The sequence below is a fragment of the Cylas formicarius genome, unplaced genomic scaffold (genome assembly GCF_029955315.1).
Source record: "Cylas formicarius isolate icCylForm1 unplaced genomic scaffold, icCylForm1.1 PGA_scaffold_3__17_contigs__length_32017465, whole genome shotgun sequence".
In the NCBI taxonomy this organism is placed as follows: domain Eukaryota; kingdom Metazoa; phylum Arthropoda; class Insecta; order Coleoptera; family Brentidae; genus Cylas; species Cylas formicarius.
In genome coordinates, this window is record NW_026844326.1 from 2,602,539 (window position 1) to 2,625,045 (window position 22,507).

General features: G+C 32.0%; 1 protein-coding gene across 5 annotated transcripts in view; it reads right to left on the reverse strand.

The window, feature by feature from the left end:
• Window positions 1-1,153: 1,153 nt before the first annotated feature.
• LOC132699502 (venom serine protease 34-like) overlaps window positions 1,154-22,507 on the reverse strand; it is an 83,625-nt gene continuing 62,271 nt past the window's right edge. For 4 of the 5 annotated variants that reach the window (XM_060666252.1, XM_060666253.1, XM_060666255.1 and 1 more), the window contains 3 exons: window positions 9,138-9,376; window positions 8,832-8,955; window positions 1,154-1,210 (listed from right to left, as the gene is read on the reverse strand). In XM_060666252.1, coding sequence (XP_060522235.1) covers window positions 1,188-1,210; window positions 8,832-8,955; window positions 9,138-9,376 — 386 coding nt within the window. In that variant the 3' untranslated portion in view covers window positions 1,154-1,187. Of the gene's footprint in view, window positions 1,211-8,831; window positions 8,956-9,137; window positions 9,377-11,828; window positions 11,934-22,507 lie in introns of those variants that run through there. The other variant, XM_060666256.1, reaches the window with a different exon arrangement.

Here is a 22,507-nt window from a genome sequence, read left to right on the forward strand (position 1 = left end):
GGCAAAAATATATATAAAAACAATTTCAGTTTGAAATGTTTGTTTGCGTTTTGTTTACGTTGACGCAATCAAATGAATATTAATATTTTTGATCGCATTATTTAAAAGGAAGTTTGAATTAAGATTCTAAAATTTGTAAAATTTTTATCTTTCAAAAAAAAAGTAATTTTTTTAAGATTAACTTTTTATTTCTACATACTTTCAGGTGTTATTATAGATATAATTTTAGTTTTTATTCTAGCTTCTATGTACACTTATGTATTATTAGTTTAATATGAAGTGTTGCCAATAAAATATAATACAAATAATTACTAATGTCAAATATAATAAAACGGCACCATTCCTATGTAACAAGTAATTAATCAAAAAATTCAACTATGAGAGAAATACGTGTAACATATTCCCTACGAAAGACAAAAACAAAACAAAAACGATCCTAAGCGCCCGCCGGAACCGCTAAGTCGTTTATTGTCTGACCGTTGCTTTTTGTAATCCTTGTAATTTATTTCCGTTTTAATATTTTGGCAAATCTTCGTCATTGCTGACGAAGCAAAGGATAAATAGTTGGACGTTTCCGTCTTAGTGTGATGCACTACTGCTTCAATAACTTGCTCCTTAGAAAACCGTTTCAAAAAATTTCTATGTTCTTCTAGGTATAAATTTCTTCTTGGAGAATTCACTAATTCAATCAACAAACTTGCCTTTAACTGTTTTAAACAAAAATCCCAATGTGCAATTTGCACATTCAATTAATTTTTGTTTGGATATTTGTTTTGACGTTACGAGCTTTCCGCCTTATTGACAAGTTACACATAATTGGAAGTTAAAAACTTTTTCTTTAGTGTTAGCAGCTTTTTTCGTTAAAGGCTTTAATTTCATTGTAGAATCAAGTTCTCAATTAGAACTTGTACTGATTTTAATATCCATTTGGATGAAAATTATAACTAATGCGTTATTATTTATCATTCTCACACAACAATAAATATATTTTAGTCATATTATAAACTATTTCACTCCCTCAAAGAAAACTATTTTGACACTTAAAACTCAGACATAAAAAATAAATAAAATCATCCACGCTGCGAAAGCGGGTGTACAAGCGCACTTCGGAACGGCAAAGTCGTTTATTGCCTGACCGTCCTCGCAAATCTGACCCTTCCTCACTGCTTCGCTGGCGGCCGTGATATTCACGACATGGTTTCACATTTTGCTAATGAAAAAAAAACTGTCCATCAGATTGGGGTTTTCAAAAAAATAACGGATTCGTTAACCTTCAATGCATATCTATTAGAGGAAACACTTTTTTGAAAAGCCAAATAGTTTTCAAGTTACAGCGAGGTAAACGATAACATAAAAATGAGATTTCAGAGCAAGCTTTTATTCAGTAGAGACTCCCATATAAAAGCATTATGCGGTGTATTTAAAATGAAAAAATAAAGTATTTCTAATAAAAATATTGAAAAGCGGTTATGTCAATTTAAGAGCAGTATGGTGTATACAACAAAATAATAATAATTTCTTGACAATTTTTAGAAAATTCACCCCCACCACCCCCTGCACCACACGATTTTTATACGACCAATTGATGATGCATTCTTAGTGTACAAGAAAAGATAAAAAGTGATTATTACGTTTTAGCAAGAAAGTGCAAACGAAAATCCAGATTAATAGAATTTTGCGAACTTATTAAATCTACTAAGGAAAAAGGCATTACTACTACTACAAAAATATAAACGAAGTCGGGACATTTTTACATCTTGACTTTTCACAACCCAACTTGCATGTCAAGGGTTCCATTCTTGAGAAACATTTAATTGTTAAATCCGCAAGGCGACATCTTCACTACCGAGATATAGAGCGTTTTTAAATTTTCGGCCCTTTAGAAAATTGCCCATAACATTTTTATTTATGAAAATTTTGGATCCAGATAAAAACATTATTATGGCATTTTAAGGCAAATGCACTAGCGTACTCAGATTTTTTTTACAGTTCTTCGTTTTCTCATTAACGAATTCAACTTCCTTATTTTATATGGCAATCATAGTCCTGAAATATAGGGCATTCTTTTTATGTATTAGTGTATTGTGTCGCTGTCAGTTAAGGGCATAAATTTTATGCTTTATTGAATTTTGTATCACATAATTTTAATGGAGAAACTGAACGCAGAGGCAGTTAATGAACTTTATTTCGATAAATATCCGGGACAGCAACAACTAGACAAGGAGGCAACGCAAAATCAAAGCGACTTAAATGAGGAAGAGAAAATCCGGAAATTGAATATGATTGCACAAGTTGCAAAATCCAAGCATTAATTCTTGAAAATAGTATTAAATGAAGTGTTTGGATAGTGTTGGATTGGAAGTAGTGGATTGTGGTGTGTGATGCTAACTCCTCTAGTTTTTTTTATGGGGGATATTTACAGATCTTATATTAAAGAATTTTTTAAACCAAATCACAATTAGAGGAAGTCGCTCGCGAAGCGTTTACTCCCATCAATCTTATAGAGTTAGTGAATAGTTGCCATTCAGTAAGAAAACTGACGTTCGGTGTATAAGAAGTATTCAGGATATTTTGTATTCGAATTCTTATTGCTTTCTGTTTATTAAAATAACTATAATTTATGAATAATAAATAAAATTCCAATAAAAGTATTAAATGGTTCTTAGTTTTCGTGTTTTTCACTTAAATTATTTTAAATTGTCCTTATCTTATCTTTATGTTAAGTTCCAGAGTTTATTAAGTAAAGTAAACAAACCAGACTCTTTTAAAAAACTCCACTAAACATTTTGCCCACTCTGTCCAAAATCCTGAAAAAATTCAAAAAGCAACAAATTCAGTCACATGTAAGAAAAAATTCTTGTGAGCTTTCAGTCGTCCTGACAAGTAAAATGCTGTGACGCAGTGTTTAAATCAAACTAACCTTTACAGAGCTCAGCGATGGCAGAACTATTGCCTAAGACTAAGATAAGGTATCCCAACATCTTACACGATATTTATAGTCTGCGACCTTATTTTTCATAATTATTAAAAACCATATTCCAAAGTATTTGCAGCAAAGACTGCATTTTAGCATAGATGTATATACGTCAAACCGTCGTTTTCGGGCTATAGTATAACACTATTTTGAACTATTCAAAAATAGTTCATAAATTTCCGGCTAAAATACTACAATCAAAAAATGAATTTATTTTTAAAAAAATTATTTAATTAAAAAAAAAGACCAGTAATATATTTAAACTCTAGTATAGATTAATAACTGAAAATGAACCAATACACATAAACAATGTCTGAAAATAACCTTTATCAGCATTTACCTATTTAATTGATCTCGCGAAATCTACGGTATTTCAGGCTTCTTACTTTTTATTTTATGTTTTCCTTTTAATTCATTTATTTTATTGAAGTTAATGTGCCTAAGCAGCTTTTGTGTCTAAATAAACTTGTCAAGGCGAACAAGCGGAAGAAAATTTTTCAAAATTATGTGTGTTTATTTTCTATAATAAAAGTCCTTTATTATTATTAAAGACAGAAAAATAATTAAACTGCCAATATTCAAATTCATATCTTCATCATATCTTTTTAAACATTTTCTTGTTTTTATCCAAAACCAGAGAAGGCATTAATTTAGTATTCCATTCATTTTTAAGGGAAGTCACAAAATTTCGTTCGTTACCCGCAAATACGCCGCAAATACGGTCGAAATTAATCCTTTTCAGTATATTGTGCGCCTAAAATAACGGCCTTTAACTACGCAAAAAATGCTACGTTGCCATATTACTACCTCGTTGGAAGCCATAAAGTACTAGAACTAAACATACTGTGAAGTCCTAACGTATGGTTTACCGCGGAGATTCAAAGGGAAGTCAATACATGCTATAGACATACCAAGATTACATTGCGAATTGCGATGCGAGCGCCAACGATCTACGCCTGAACTAAAATTGATAATGTACGGATAAATGGTCGACCTTGGGACTTCATTAGAAAATTTTGCAGGAACGTTGCTAAGGCCCTCAAGATCATACTAGCAAAGTTTTACATAGGAAACGTTGTGACTTCCGAAATCGGAAGTCACCACGTTGTAGATGAAGTCACATCGTTAATTGAGTATGTATTTTGGAAGTTGTAGAGTACGTTTCTCAATATATATATATATATATATATATATATATATATATATATATATATATATATATATATATATATATATATATATATATATATATATATATCTCTCACGTATTGATTCACGGATGGAAAAATGTGCTCGCGCTCCGAGTTCCAGTGTATTCGAAGTGTTTTCGGAGCGCGAGCATTGAAGATGCCAAGTGAGATTTTGGCGAAACGTCTGCAGGATTCCAGTCGGATGCAGGATTTGCAGGATTCCAGTCGGATGCAGGATTCCAGTCGGAGTTCAACGAGCGAACGGATGATATCCCGGAGTATAGTGTCATCATATATATATATATATATATATATATATATATATATATATATAAGGTTGTTCGGAAAGTCATTTCGTTTTTTCCCGTCAGAGGACTTAATTACGTTTTTTCGAAACCAACTTTATATGTCATTATATGTCTTGAGAGCTGATATTGCAAGGCTTGTGTGTGAAAAAGTTCTATTAATTCTACGCAGTAGTTTTTGGTTGGTGCCCTTTTAAATATGGAGAGCAATAAGCAGCATTTTCGTCATATTTTACTTTTTTACTTCAGAAAAGGTAAAAATGCTGTCCAAGCGAGAAAAAAATTGACGGATGTGTATGGAGAAGGCGTGTTAACAGTACGCCAGTGCCAGAACTGGTTTGCAAAATTTCGATCCGGCAATTTTGATGTCGAAGACGCACCACGGTCTGGAAGCCCGGTCGAAGCTGACAAAGATGCGATAAAGGCATTAGTTGATGCAAATCGGCGAATAACCACACGAGAGATCGGTGAGAGATTAAATTTGTCGAATTCGACTGTTTATGGCCATTTGAAAGGCATGGGCTTAACCTCGAAGCTCGATGTGTGGGTGTCCCATATCCTTACGGAGCGAAATTTGTGTCGTCGCGTTGACGTGTGTGATTCCCTCCTCAAACGTCAAGAAAATGATCCATTTTTGAAGCGGATTATTACTGGGGACGAAAAATGGGTTGTATACAACAATGTTAAACGCAAGAGGTCATGGAGCAGAAAAGATGAACCGGCTCAAACCGTGTCAAAAGCCAACATTCACCAAAAAAAGGTGGTGCTCTCCGTTTGGTGGGATGTCAAAGGAATCGTTTTTTTTTTGAGCTTTTGCCGGACAATACAACGATTAATTCAGAAGTCTATTGTCATCAACTGGACAAATTGAATGATGCACTTAAAGAGAAGAGGCCCGAATCAATCAACAGGAAGGGTGTAGTGTTCCACCAGGATAATGCGAGACCTCACACAAGTTTGGTCACTCGCCAAAAACTTTTACAGCTTGAATGGGACGTACTGCAACATCCACCATATTCTCCAGATCTGGCGCCTTCCGACTACTATTTGTTCCGGTCCCTGCAAAATTTTTTGGATGGCAAAACCTTTACCTCAAATGAAGATGTCAAAAACCACCTGAACCAGTTTTTGCCAGCAAGGACCAAAACTTTTATGAGAGGGGAATTATGTTACTGCCAGAAATATGGCAAAAGGTATTGGACCAGAATGGCCAATATATAATTTAATAAAATATTTATTCATTATACGAAAACTATCTTTAATGTTCCCCAAAAAAAACGAAATGACTTTCCGAACAACCTAATATATATATATATATATATATATATATATATATATATATATATATATATATATATATATATATATATATATATATATATGTCTAAAAAATTCGACGAATGCAAAGAGCTGGGCTTCGCGACGCGTCGAAAAATTATTCGATTGCAGAGACTTTGGAAATACGCGCATACAAAAGTACATATTATTTAAAAACTTTTTTGTTATTTACTCAAATTTGTTTACTTTACCCGTTTCTAAGTTATACCGATTTAAAGTAAACATTTCTTGATTAATAAAAAATGTGATTAACGCTTATTTTTACAAGTATGCCATAAATGTTGGTTACTATGGCAACCACTGTTATCGCAGTTGTTTTAAGTACAATTACAAACGTAAGTTGTTATTGCTGTATCAAAAAATTGTCACAGGAAATATCCAAATTTGTTCGGTTTAAAAAAAACTAAGAATTATTATGTGAGAATGGTGCAATTTAGCAATGAGGAAAAAGTAGACATGTTACTGGTGTTTGAAAAATGCAGATGCAATTGTAGAGAAGCAAAAAGAGTTTACGCACGGCGTTATCCGCATAGAAGAGTCCCCAATGCAAAAACCTTTTCAAGTTTATGTAAAAACTTAAGAGAATATGGCAGCTTCATAAAACCTAAAAGACATAGGAACAGGACGGCTACGAATGATGAAAATACTGCTGCTGTAATTCAGCATGTTGATAATAACCCCAAGATATCCCTATCAGAGATAAAAGAAAATACCGGTGTTACCATAAGTTCTTCGTGGAGAATTCTACATAGAAACTCTTTTCACCCGTACAAAAGTAAACTAGCTCATAAACTAGAACCAGGCGATTATGCTAGAAGAATGTGTTTCTTAGCGATATTGTCCGATTTGTATAGCCAAGAGCAAATTTTCTCTCGAAAATTTTATGGAGCGACGAAAGTCGATTTCAAAATAATGGAATCGTTAATAGACACAACTGTCGTTTTTGGTCCGAAAACCATCCTCCTTGGATTACAGAAAGAGGTAACTAACGAATTTTTAGTATCAATGTTTGGTGTGGCATATTAAATGGATTCCTTATTGGACATTACTTTTACGAAGGAACTTTAAATGCAGATCGCTATTTAAGATTTCTTCAAACTACACTTCCGGAACTATTAGAAGAAGTGCCTCTTGACACTAGAATGAATATGTGGCTACAGCAGGATGGAGCGCCTGCACATAATGCCCAAATAGTAACGAGGTATTTGAACCGAGAATATCCCAATAGATGGTTTGGTACTAATGGACCGGTAAGGTGGCCGGCGAGGTCCCCGGACATTACACCACCAGATTATTTTCTTTGGGGCTACCTAAAAAACCTATCGAAGATATGGCTGATCTCATTAACAAAATTAGTGCAGCGTGTGCCGCTATCACAAGGACTCTCCTACAAGTGACCCAAGCTCATCTGTTAAGAGTTTTTAATAGTTGTGTTCGAGCAGATAGACATAATTTTGAACAAAATTTTTGAAATGTCTTATTATGTAGTTAATTACAATAATAATTTTGGTTATTAACTTGTAGGTATTTTACCGTTTTTTCATTTATCATGTTATCAGAACTAAATCGATAAAAAATAATAAATAAAATCATACTAAAATAGTTGAAATCTATTGTTCGTAATTGCACTTAAAACAACTGCGATAACAATGGTTGCCATAGTAACTAACATTCATGGCATACTTGTAAAAATAAGCGTTAATCATATTTTTTATTAATCAAGAAATGTTTACTTTAAATCGGTATAACTTAGAAGCGGGTAAAGTAAATAAGTTGATAATAATAAGTAGATAACAAAAAAGTTTTTAAATAATATGTACTTTTGTATGCGCGTATTTCCAAAGTCTCTGCAATCGAATAATTTTTCGACGCGTCGCGACGCCCAGCTCTTTGCATTCGTCGAATTTTTTAAACTTTAGGAAATATCTACTTGACCCCACACTTTGACTACTTTTTACATAAATTAAATATTTCTTTTCGTTTTGGAGTTGTTGGCGTGCGGAGTTTTAAGTGAAAAAAAAAAAATATATATATATATATATATATATATATATATATATATATATATATATATATATATATATATATATATATATATATTCCGGGATATCATCCGTTCGCTCGTTGAACTCCGACTGGAATCCTGCAAATCTTGCATCCGACTGGAATCCTGCAGACGTTTCGCCAAAATCTCACTTGGCATCTTCAATGCTCGCGCTCCGAAAACACTTCGAACACTGGGAGGTTATCGGCGGTGCGTGCGGTATTTATACTCTGCGCCGGAGATGGTAACGGTGCTGCTTGTGCGTGGGGGGAGGTGGCTCCGCCCCCTGAATTGTCGCGTTGTTAATTTCGGCCGATCGTAGTTGCGATGTCCCCGTTGGCTGCTGCGCATCGCTCTGCTGTTTGATTATCGTTCTCCACGTGTTGGATAAATGCAGAGCGTCGTCTCTCGTATTGAGGTGTCCGGACTTTTCTATTTCGATGGCCTCTCGTATAATCCTAGTCCTAAAATATATATATATATATATATATATATATATATATATATATATATATATATATATATATATATATATATATATATATATATATATATATATATATATATATATATATATATATATATATATATATATATATATATATATATATATATATATATATATATATATGTATATATATATATATATATATATATATATATATATATATATATATATATATATATATATATATATATATATAATCACTCTCTCGGAGTGAATTTTGTAGGATTTTTTATACAAAATATAGTTAACCCAATGCTTTATTTTGTATTTTTTTATTTAAATGGGGCTTTAAGATGCCGTCCAATAGTTCGAATTTTACCTATGGAACTGTACAGACAAAAATTAAAATAGATAAATTAAAATCAGTGAGAAATGATTTTCTAAAAAATGCAACCCCACCCCAGGAACGCCTAAATTCCTTGCTTTATTTTGCTAGAGTCCAATACCTCTGATTTTATTCAAAAACAATTACCGATTCTAACGGTGTTTGCTTGTGATATGGTAGAAAACGTTCCGCTCCCGCAGTAATTATGTGCATTTCGAAGAGTCTGACCGGTTGACGTTATAGCCAACTTGTCAGCGTGACAATTTGAAGACTGCAACAAAAATAGTACTAATTTAAAGAAACCTGAAATTTTCTATTGATTATTGCCCTACAAAAATATTCTCTTTTGATTTTATTTAAAAAAACTGCATTCAGTTGCAGTTGCAGTTGTCATTAGAAGATTTTTTTGTTGTAAACGAAAGATTATTTTTTGATAAATTTGTTGTTACCAACCTTGGGCAATAAGACATCGGTACAGGACAAGACAATTTTGGTACCGATATCACTTTTCACCACCCATCTACACGATGAACCTCGGCTGTAGTTTTGAGGGTATTCTTTGTTATGGATGTAGTACTCCTTCCCGATTATCATTACCTGATACATGTCGCAGTTCGGATCGACTGCTGCGTGCATTGGCACCAGAAGATTCCATAATGCTACCAGGACTGTTGCGCTGGTTGAGAAACTTCCTGAAAAATCAAACGTTATCAGAAAGTGGGCAATATAACAATTGTAAAGATGGATATTCATAATTTAAAATTATTTTAAAGTCTAAAGGTGGCTCAAAAAAGCGAATAAACACAATTGTTTTTAAGTGGAACTCCCCATTTATTATTTTTTTAAATTTCTTTTAATTTCTTTTTTATTAATAACAAAACACGCCTAACCCTAATAGTTTTTCCAATATTTAAATTTTTTTAAAAAAATACTAGTTAGCACACACATGAAATAAACGATATGTTATATATATATATATATATATATATATATATATATATATATATATATATATATATATATATATATATATATATATATATGTTAAATTTTATTTGATATTAAGATGTTTCGACGATGATTTAAAATATATTGCCATAGATTGTGAATTAGATGCTACTCAAATTAAATGAATATCTCGATTTTCTTAAATGGAACATAGAACATATATATTATTTTTTCTTAAAAATCTTACAAAAATCTCCAACTTTTATTAAGCATGTCATATACCTACTTTAATGCTTTGCGATTTATATTTACTATTTCTTTCCTTCTATCTAAGACTATCCATATAAAATTAGAGGCCATGACACAATGACATCAAATTTTTACCTGACAACTGAGTAAATCAATTGGTAAAATTTATTGTGGTGTAGTTAATTAAGAAAAAATAAGTATAGACTTTCCTAGCCGCATAAGCGCAAAGCGATAAACCGGAATGCTACCAATGAGGAAAAATAATTGGATAATTTACTTCAATTTCAAGATAATCTCCAGGTAAGTTTAGTAGCCTTCAAGTAGATGTGATACATCCCAATCGACGGTTAATCGTACCACTAGGAAGTACAAATATTATCTCTTCCATATGGAACGCAACAAGACCTTCTAGACCATGATTCTGAAAAAGAGTAAACTTCTGCATCGTGATAAATGAAACAATAGAGGTCGATCCAAATGTTTTATCTAAAATAATGTTTTCCGATGAAGCTACTTTTTGCAGTAACGGTGCAACTAAAATAACCAAAACTAACCAAAACCACTTGATGTGTAGTGTGGAATAAAAGAGTTTTAAGTTATTGGACCATATGTTTTTCGCGGATCACTTAATTTTACCTAAGTTAAAATATATCTAAAAGTATTAAAAGTAGGTATATACTATACTTAATGTAATTTAGTCTTTTCAGAAAAAATAATAATATTAATTTCATTGGTAGAAGAATTAATTTACATGCAAGAATTTTAGTTTTATCGAATAATATCTTATGTCCGGTTTCGTGATTGTGTTCAACTGCAACTGCTGATGAGTTTATTTGTATTAGCCTTAAGGCTCTTTCATGTTCTTTGAGTCTAGTTGATATTTTTCGTCCGGTCACTCCAGTGTATTCTTTGCCGCACTCCTGGTATCTCAAATGTTGAGAGTTTTTTGGACAAGTGGTAACTCGGGTTTTGACATTATAGTTCCTTAGAACTTTTTATATGTGGTCAGTGATATTTTGAATGTAAGGAAGGACCACAGTGGCAAGTGTAGGGCTGCTTTCGGCCTCATTGCCATTGGAAGGTTGCGGTGAAGTGTATTTTGTGATGGAACGCTTAACATCTTTAATGTGGACATTATTATTGAGAAGAGCAGAGGTAAGTTGTTTTAATTCTGAATTCAGTGACTAGGGGGCTGAGAGAGTTTTATGGTTCTGTAAACAAGAGAGTTGATAACCATGCAATCCATTAAGGTATCGGTCTGTGTGCGTAGGTTTTCTGTAAAGACAATGACCCAATGTTAGGTCTGATTTCCTATAGATAAATGTCTAAAAAAATCTACTAGGGGGTCAAATACCAAAAGCATCATCGATGTAACGTTTCCATAATTTTGGCTTTAGATTAAAGGGTGTCGAGAGCTTTCTTCTCAAAGGCTTCCATATATATATTGGCGATCATTGGTGATAGTGGAGAACCCATAGCTGTCCCCGACGTTTGTTCAAAAATTTGACCGTTATAAGAAAAATATGTTCCCGACAAGCATTTTTCAATTAAGGTGAGAAGGTTTGGTTTCAGATTCTCGGACTTCAATATATATGAAATGATGACGAGAGTTTCAGGAATTGGGACTTTGGTAAACGTCGAAACTAACCAGAATATCTTGTGGATCTAATAGTTAAAAGATAGTTAAAATCCTCAACTATGAACAAGTTGGAGTAAATCGCATTTGGATCACTAAAGGTAAAAAGGAAATAATAGTCCTTTATTGTATATTTTATTTAGAGAAAAAGGAAAATCTGTGAACCCCTTCACTGGTACTTCAAAACTCTTCCCCTAACTCCCAGGCGTGAATAAGTGCGTTTTTACACATTGTATTTTTATGAATATCTATTTTTTGGACTCTTTGATATATATGAATCTAGTTTTAAAAAATTAATCTTTCGGACTTACCTTTTTTAAAAACATATCGAAAGTTGCAAACCGATCGATAATATATTATTATATTATAATGATTTTTTTTAATGTTTGAAAGGAATTTTATCTATTCAGAATCACTTCAAATTCACGACAAACATAAAATAAACTTTTCACAATTAATTGATGAAATGAGCCGTTAAGTAACTTCTAAAAGGCAAAAAAAATGAATTAGCTTTCTTATGGTGTGCTTAAGAATAATACATTCTACACAACACTAAACTTTACGATAGTTGTGCGACTTTTAAACGTTATCAAATTACTGCTATCGCATTTCATTTAATTGTTGACAATCATTATTTTTCCAAATTCGATTATAGGAAACAATACCTTTTTACCGCTATCCACATGCTTTAAATCTAAGTTCGTTATTAAACTTAAGTTATCGTGCTATCGACTATAGCTAGTGGCTTATAATATGTAGTTATTGAAGTCAAAACAATCAAATTAAATGTAAAAACAAAAAAAAAACTTATTTTGAATTTTTAATGCCTGGTCGTTAATAGTAGATTCATTAGAACCCCACATGTTTAAGTTTATAGCCTCTAACTGCTGACTCTGTATATGTATCAAAAAAAGTGTCAAAGAAAAGTAAGTTGAATAACAACTTATTGTTTTTTTTTATGGGATGAATTATAAAAAATTAATCAGTTTTGGTTAGTGCATATTTTATTAAATTTAAGTACTCTTGCACCTTTATATAACGTATACGTTACCGTTTATATTACAATTTTCTTACAATGCAAATTTTATATTAACTCTTTGCAAAATTTTTATTTTTAAATTATCCTAAGTACAAAACTTTGGAATTATGAAATTGTATGCACTACTAAAATAAGTAATTATTGAAAATTTTCATGACATTTGGTGACTGCCGCTCGAAAATTAATAAACTATTAGATTTCGACATAAGGCAACCATTCTGAGTCAAATAGTTGCCGATTTCGATAAAATCTTAGTCAGAATCTGCTTTTTCGCCTCTTATTGTACCCAAATCTTCCTTAGAAATGCAGATATATACTTAAAACACCTTCTTTTGGGACAAATAATTGGTTTTCGCTCTTGATTTACGGAAGATTATAGCCAAAACATGCATTTTCATAACTTAGCGAACTGAAATCTACATTAAAACTGCAGATAACTACTTAAAAATTCACTTCCTTGAATTGATAATAGGTTTTTCTTTGTCTTTTTAAACAGATTCCAGTCAAAATCGGCTTCTTCGACTCATATCGTACCTAAAACCGCATCAAAACTGCAAATATCAGTTTAAACTATCATTTTTTGATACAAACAGTTATATATTCATGTCAATATCTTTCAAATTCTAGTCAAAATCGGCGTCTTTAGGCATTTTAGCAACGAAAACCTTAATAAACTATTAGATTTCGACGTAAGGCAACCTTTCTGAGTCAAATAGTTGCCGATTTCGATAAAATCTTAGTCAGAATCTGCTTTTTCGCCTCTTATTGTACCCAAATCTACCTTAGAAATGCAGATATATACTTAAAACACCTTCTTTTGGGACAAATAATTGGTTTTCGCCCTTGATTTACGGAAGATTATAGCCAAAACATGCATTTTCATAACTTAGCGAACTGAAATCTACATTAAAACTGCAGATATCTACATAAAAATTCACTTCCTTGAATTGATAATAGGTTTTTCTTTGTCATTTTAAACAGATTCCAGTCAAAATCGGCTTCTTCGATTCATATCGTATCTAAAACCGCATCAAAACTGCAAATATCAGTTTAAACTATCATTTTTTGATACAAACAGTTATATATTCATGTCAATATCTTTCAAATTCTAGTCAAAATCGGCGTCTTTGGGCATTTTAGTAACGAAAACCTTAATAAACTATTAGATTTCGACGTAAGGCAACCTTTCTGAGTCAAATAGTTGCCGATTTCGATAAAATCTTAGTCAGAATCTGCTTTTTCGCCTCTTATTGTACCCAAATCTACCTTAGAAATGCAGATATATACTTAAAACACCTTCTTTTGGGACAAATAATTGGTTTTCGCACTTGATTTACTGAAGATTATAGCCAAAACATGCATTTTCATAACTTAGCGAACTGAAAGCTACATTAAAACTGCAGATAACTACTTAAAAATTCACTTCCTTGAATTGATAATAGGTTTTTCTTTGTCATTTTAAACAGATTCCAGTCAAAATCGGCTTCTTCGATTCATATCGTATCTAAAACCGCATCAAAACTGCAAATATCAGTTTAAAATATCATTTTTTGATACAAACAGTTATATATTCATGTCAATATCTTTCAAATTCTAGTCAAAATCGGCGTCTTTGGGCATTTTAGTAACGAAAACCTTAATAAACTATTAGATTTCGACATAAGGCAACCTTTCTGAGTCAAATAGTTGCCGATTTCGATAAAATCTTAGTCAGAATCTGCTTTTTCGCCTCTTATTGTACCCAAATCTTCCTTAGAAATGCAGATATATACTTAAAACACCTTCTTTTGGGACAAATAATTGGTTTTCGTCCTTGATTTACGGAAGATTATAGCCAAAACATGCATTTTCATAACTTAGCGAACTGAAATCTACATTAAAACTGCAGATAACTACATAAAAATTCACTTCCTTGAATTGATAATAGGTTTTTCTTTGTCATTTTAAACAGATTCCAGTCAAAATCGGCTTCTTCGATTCATATCGTATCTAAAACCGCATCAAAACTGCAAATATCAGTTTAAACTATCATTTTTTGATACAAACAGTTATATATTCATGTCAATATCTTTCATATTCTAGTCAAAATCGGCGTCTTTGGGCATTTTAATAACGAAAACCTTAATAAACTATTAGATTTCGACGTAAGGCAACCATTCTGAGTCAAATAGTGGCCGATTTCGATAAAATCTTAGTCAGAATCTGCTTTTTCGCCTCTTATTGTACCCAAATCTACCTTAGAAATGCAGATATATACTTAAAACACCTTCTTTTGGGACAAATAATTGGTTTTCGCCCTTGATTTACGGAAGATTATAGCCAAAACATGCATTTTCATAACTTAGCGAACTGAAATCTACATTAAAACTGCAGATAACTAATTAAAGATTCACTTCCTTGAATTGATAATAGGTTTTTCTTTGTCATTTTAAACAGATTCCAGTCAAAATCGGCTTCTTCGACTCATATCGTACCTAAAACCGCATCAAAACTGCAAATATCAGTTTAAACTATCATTTTTTGATACAAACAGTTATAAATTCATGTCAATAACTTTCGAATTCTAGTCAAAATCGGCGTCTTTGGGCATTTTAGTAACGAAAACCTTAATAAACTATTAGATTTCGACGTAAGGCAACCATTCTGAGTCAAATAGTCGCCGATTTCTATAAAATCTTAGTCAGAATCTGCTTTTTCGCCTCTTATTGTACCCAAATCTACCTTAGAAATGCAGATATATACTTAAAACACCTTCTTTTGGGACAAATAATTGGTTTTCGCCCTTGATTTACGGAAGATTATAGCCAAAACATGCATTTTCATAACTTAGCGAACTGAAATCTACATTAAAACTGCAGATAACTACTTAAAAATTCACTTCCTTGAATTGATAATAGGTTTTTCTTTGTCATTTTAAACAGATTCCAGACAAAATCGGCTTCTTCGACTCATATCGTACCTAAAACCGCATCAAAACTGCAAATATCAGTTTAAACTATCATTTTTTGATACAAACAGTTATATATTCATGTCCGGTCACTCCAGTGTATTCTTTGCCGCACTCCTGGTATCTCAAATGTTGAGAGTTTTTTGGACAAGTGGTAACTCGGGTTTTGACATTATAGTTCCTTAGAACTTTTTATATGTGGTCAGTGATATTTTGAATGTAAGGAAGGACCACAGTGGCAAGTGTAGGGCTGCTTTCGGCCTCATTGCCATTGGAAGGTTGCGGTGAAGTGTATTTTGTGATGGAACGCTTAACATCTTTAATGTGGACATTATTATTGAGAAGAGCAGAGGTAAGTTGTTTTAATTCTGAATTCAGTGACTAGGGGGCTGAGAGAGTTTTATGGTTCTGTAAACAAGAGAGTTGATAACCATGCAATCCATTAAGGTATCGGTCTGTGTGCGTAGGTTTTCTGTAAAGACAATGACCCAATGTTAGGTCTGATTTCCTATAGATAAATGTCTAAAAAAATCTACTAGGGGGTCAAATACCAAAAGCATCATCGATGTAACGTTTCCATAATTTTGGCTTTAGATTAAAGGGTGTCGAGAGCTTTCTTCTCAAAGGCTTCCATATATATATTGGCGATCATTGGTGATAGTGGAGAACCCATAGCTGTCCCCGACGTTTGTTCAAAAATTTGACCGTTATAAGAAAAATATGTTCCCGACAAGCATTTTTCAATTAAGGTGAGAAGGTTTGGTTTCAGATTCTCGGACTTCAATATATATGAAATGATGACGAGAGTTTCAGGAATTGGGACTTTGGTAAACGTCGAAACTAACCAGAATATCTTGTGGATCTAATAGTTAAAAGATAGTTAAAATCCTCAACTATGAACAAGTTGGAGTAAATCGCATTTGGATCACTAAAGGTAAAAAGGAAATAATAGTCCTTTATTGTATATTTTATTTAGAGAAAAAGGAAAATCTGTGAACCCCTTCACTGGTACTTCAAAACTCTTCCCCTAACTCCCAGGCGTGAATAAGTGCGTTTTTACACATTGTATTTTTATGAATATCTATTTTTTGGACTCTTTGATATATATGAATCTAGTTTTAAAAAATTAATCTTTCGGACTTACCTTTTTTAAAAACATATCGAAAGTTGCAAACCGATCGATAATATATTATTATATTATAATGATTTTTTTTAATGTTTGAAAGGAATTTTATCTATTCAGAATCACTTCAAATTCACGACAAACATAAAATAAACTTTTCACAATTAATTGATGAAATGAGCCGTTAAGTAACTTCTAAAAGGCAAAAAAAATGAATTAGCTTTCTTATGGTGTGCTTAAGAATAATACATTCTACACAACACTAAACTTTACGATAGTTGTGCGACTTTTAAACGTTATCAAATTACTGCTATCGCATTTCATTTAATTGTTGACAATCATTATTTTTCCAAATTCGATTATAGGAAACAATACCTTTTTACCGCTATCCACATGCTTTAAATCTAAGTTCGTTATTAAACTTAAGTTATCGTGCTATCGACTATAGCTAGTGGCTTATAATATGTAGTTATTGAAGTCAAAACAATCAAATTAAATGTAAAAACAAAAAAAAAACTTATTTTGAATTTTTAATGCCTGGTCGTTAATAGTAGATTCATTAGAACCCCACATGTTTAAGTTTATAGCCTCTAACTGCTGACTCTGTATATGTATCAAAAAAAGTGTCAAAGAAAAGTAAGTTGAATAACAACTTATTGTTTTTTTTTATGGGATGAATTATAAAAAATTAATCAGTTTTGGTTAGTGCATATTTTATTAAATTTAAGTACTCTTGCACCTTTATATAACGTATACGTTACCGTTTATATTACAATTTTCTTACAATGCAAATTTTATATTAACTCTTTGCAAAATTTTTATTTTTAAATTATCCTAAGTACAAAACTTTGGAATTATGAAATTGTATGCACTACTAAAATAAGTAATTATTGAAAATTTTCATGACATTTGGTGACTGCCGCTCGAAAATTAATAAACTATTAGATTTCGACATAAGGCAACCATTCTGAGTCAAATAGTTGCCGATTTCGATAAAATCTTAGTCAGAATCTGCTTTTTCGCCTCTTATTGTACCCAAATCTTCCTTAGAAATGCAGATATATACTTAAAACACCTTCTTTTGGGACAAATAATTGGTTTTCGCTCTTGATTTACGGAAGATTATAGCCAAAACATGCATTTTCATAACTTAGCGAACTGAAATCTACATTAAAACTGCAGATAACTACTTAAAAATTCACTTCCTTGAATTGATAATAGGTTTTTCTTTGTCATTTTAAACAGATTCCAGTCAAAATCGGCTTCTTCGACTCATATCGTACCTAAAACCGCATCAAAACTGCAAATATCAGTTTAAACTATCATTTTTTGATACAAACAGTTATATATTCATGTCAATATCTTTCAAATTCTAGTCAAAATCGGCGTCTTTAGGCATTTTAGCAACGAAAACCTTAATAAACTATTAGATTTCGACGTAAGGCAACCTTTCTGAGTCAAATAGTTGCCGATTTCGATAAAATCTTAGTCAGAATCTGCTTTTTCGCCTCTTATTGTACCCAAATCTACCTTAGAAATGCAGATATATACTTAAAACACCTTCTTTTGGGACAAATAATTGGTTTTCGCCCTTGATTTACGGAAGATTATAGCCAAAACATGCATTTTCATAACTTAGCGAACTGAAATCTACATTAAAACTGCAGATATCTACATAAAAATTCACTTCCTTGAATTGATAATAGGTTTTTCTTTGTCATTTTAAACAGATTCCAGTCAAAATCGGCTTCTTCGATTCATATCGTATCTAAAACCGCATCAAAACTGCAAATATCAGTTTAAACTATCATTTTTTGATACAAACAGTTATATATTCATGTCAATATCTTTCAAATTCTAGTCAAAATCGGCGTCTTTGGGCATTTTAGTAACGAAAACCTTAATAAACTATTAGATTTCGACGTAAGGCAACCTTTCTGAGTCAAATAGTTGCCGATTTCGATAAAATCTTAGTCAGAATCTGCTTTTTCGCCTCTTATTGTACCCAAATCTACCTTAGAAATGCAGATATATACTTAAAACACCTTCTTTTGGGACAAATAATTGGTTTTCGCACTTGATTTACTGAAGATTATAGCCAAAACATGCATTTTCATAACTTAGCGAACTGAAAGCTACATTAAAACTGCAGATAACTACTTAAAAATTCACTTCCTTGAATTGATAATAGGTTTTTCTTTGTCATTTTAAACAGATTCCAGTCAAAATCGGCTTCTTCGATTCATATCGTATCTAAAACCGCATCAAAACTGCAAATATCAGTTTAAAATATCATTTTTTGATACAAACAGTTATATATTCATGTCAATATCTTTCAAATTCTAGTCAAAATCGCGTCTTTGGGCATTTTAGTAACGAAAACCTTAATAAACTATTAGATTTCGACATAAGGCAACCTTTCTGAGTCAAATAGTTGCCGATTTCGATAAAATCTTAGTCAGAATCTGCTTTTTCGCCTATTATTGTACCCAAATCTTCCTTAGAAATGCAGATATATACTTAAAACACCTTCTTTTGGGACAAATAATTGGTTTTCGTCCTTGATTTACGGAAGATTATAGCCAAAACATGCATTTTCATAACTTAGCGAACTGAAATCTACATTAAAACTGCAGATAACTACATAAAAATTCACTTCCTTGAATTGATAATAGGTTTTTCTTTGTCATTTTAAACAGATTCCAGTCAAAATCGGCTTCTTCGATTCATATCGTATCTAAAACCGCATCAAAACTGCAAATATCAGTTTAAACTATCATTTTTTGATACAAACAGTTATATATTCATGTCAATATCTTTCATATTCTAGTCAAAATCGGCGTCTTTGGGCATTTTAATAACGAAAACCTTAATAAACTATTAGATTTCGACGTAAGGCAACCATTCTGAGTCAAATAGTGGCCGATTTCGATAAAATCTTAGTCAGAATCTGCTTTTTCGCCTCTTATTGTACCCAAATCTACCTTAGAAATGCAGATATATACTTAAAACACCTTCTTTTGGGACAAATAATTGGTTTTCGCCCTTGATTTACGGAAGATTATAGCCAAAACATGCATTTTCATAACTTAGCGAACTGAAATCTACATTAAAACTGCAGATAACTAATTAAAGATTCACTTCCTTGAATTGATAATAGGTTTTTCTTTGTCATTTTAAACAGATTCCAGTCAAAATCGGCTTCTTCGACTCATATCGTACCTAAAACCGCATCAAAACTGCAAATATCAGTTTAAACTATCATTTTTTGATACAAACAGTTATAAATTCATGTCAATAACTTTCGAATTCTAGTCAAAATCGGCGTCTTTGGGCATTTTAGTAACGAAAACCTTAATAAACTATTAGATTTCGACGTAAGGCAACCATTCTGAGTCAAATAGTCGCCGATTTCTATAAAATCTTAGTCAGAATCTGCTTTTTCGCCTCTTATTGTACCCAAATCTACCTTAGAAATGCAGATATATACTTAAAACACCTTCTTTTGGGACAAATAATTGGTTTTCGCCCTTGATTTACGGAAGATTATAGCCAAAACATGCATTTTCATAACTTAGCGAACTGAAATCTACATTAAAACTGCAGATAACTACTTAAAAATTCACTTCCTTGAATTGATAATAGGTTTTTCTTTGTCATTTTAAACAGATTCCAGACAAAATCGGCTTCTTCGACTCATATCGTACCTAAAACCGCATCAAAACTGCAAATATCAGTTTAAACTATCATTTTTTGATACAAACAGTTATATATTCATGTCAATATCTTTCAAATTCTAGTCAAAATCGGCGTCTTTGGGCATTTTAGTAACGAAAACCTTAATAAACTATTAGATTTCGACGTAAGGCAACCTTTCTGAGTCAAATAGTTGCCGATTTCGATAAAATCTTAGTCAGAATCTGCTTTTTCGCCTCTTATTGTACCCAAATCTACCTTAGAAATGCAGATATATACTTAAAACACCTTCTTTTGGGACAAATAATTGGTTTTCGCCCTTGATTTACGGAAGATTATAGCCAAAACATGCATTTTCATAACTTAGCGAACTGAAATCTACATTAAAACTGCAGATAACTACTTAAAAATTCACTTCCTTGAATTGATAATAGCTTTTTCTTTGTCATTTTAAACAGATTCCAGTCAAAATCGGCTTCTTCGACTCATATCGTACCTAAAACCGCATCAAAACTGCAAATATCAGTTTAAACTATCATTTTTTGATACAAACAGTTATATATTCATGTCAATATCTTTCAAATTCTAGTCAAAATCGGCGTCTTTGGGCATTTTAGTAACGAAAACCTTAATAAACTAATAGATTTCGACGTAAGGCAACCATTCTGAGTCAAATAGTTGCCGATTTCGATAAAATCTTAGTCAGAACCTGCTTTTTCGCCTCTTATTGTACCCAAATCTACCTTAGAAATGCAGATATATACTTAAAACACCTTCTTTTGGGACAAATAATTGGTTTTCGCCCTTGATTTACGGAAGATTATAGCCAAAACATGCATTTTCATAATTTAGCGAACTGAAATCTACATTAAAACTGCAGATAACTACTTAAAAATTTACTTCTTTGAATTGATAATAGGTTTTTCTTTGTCATTTTAAACAGATTCCAGTCAAAATCCGCTTCTTCGATTCAAATCGTATCTAAAACCGCATCAAAACTACAAATATCAGTTTAAACTATCATTTTTTGATACAAACAGTTATATATTCATGTCAATATCTTTCAAATTCTAGTCAAAATCGGCGTCTTTAGGCATTTTAGTAACGAAAACCTTAATAAACTATTAGATTTCGACGTAAGGCAACCTTTCTGAGTCAAATAGTTGCCGATTTCGATAAAATCTTAGTCAGAATCTGCTTTTTCGCCTCTTATTGTACCCAAATCTACCTTAGAAATGCAGATATATACTTAGAACACCTTCTTTTGGGACAAATAATTGGTTTTCGCCCTTGATTTACTGAAGATTATAGCCAAAACATGCATTTTCATAACTTAGCGAACTGAAATCTACATTAAAACTGCAGATAACTACTTAAAAATTCACTTCCTTGAATTGATAATAGGTTTTTCTTTGTCATTTTAAACAGATTCCAGTCAAAATCTTCTTCTTTGATTCATATCGTATCTAAAACCGCATCAAAACTGCAAATATCAGTTTAAACTATCATTTTTTGATACAAACAGTTATATATTCATGTCAATATCTCTCAAATTCTAGTCAAAATCGGCGTCTTTGGGCATTTTAGTAACGAAAACCTAAATAAACTATTAAATTTCGACGTAAGGCAACCTTTCTGAGTCAAATAGTTGCCGATTTCGATAAAATCTTAGTCAGAATCTGCTTTTTCGCCTCCTATTGTACCAAAATCTACCTTAGAAATGCAGATATATACTTAAACCACTTTCTTTTGGGACAAATAATTGGTTTTCGCCCTTGATTTACGGAAGATTATAGCCAAAACATGCATTTTCATAACTTAGCGAACTGAAATCTACATTAAAACTCCAGATAACTACTTAAAAATTCACTTCCTTGAATTGATAATAGGTTTTTCTTTGTCATTTTAAACAGATTCTAGTCAAAATCGGCTTCTTCGACTCATATCGTACCTAAAACCGCATCAAAACTGCAAATATCAGTTTAAACTAACATTTTTTGATACAAACAGTTATATATTCATGTCAATATCCTTCAAATTCTAGTCAAAATCGGCGTCTTTGGGCATTTTAGTAACGAAAACCTTAATAAACTATTAGATTTCGACGTAAGGCAACCATTCTGAGTCAAATAGTTGCCGATTTCGATAAAATCTTAGTCAGAATCTGCTTTTTCGCCTCTTATTG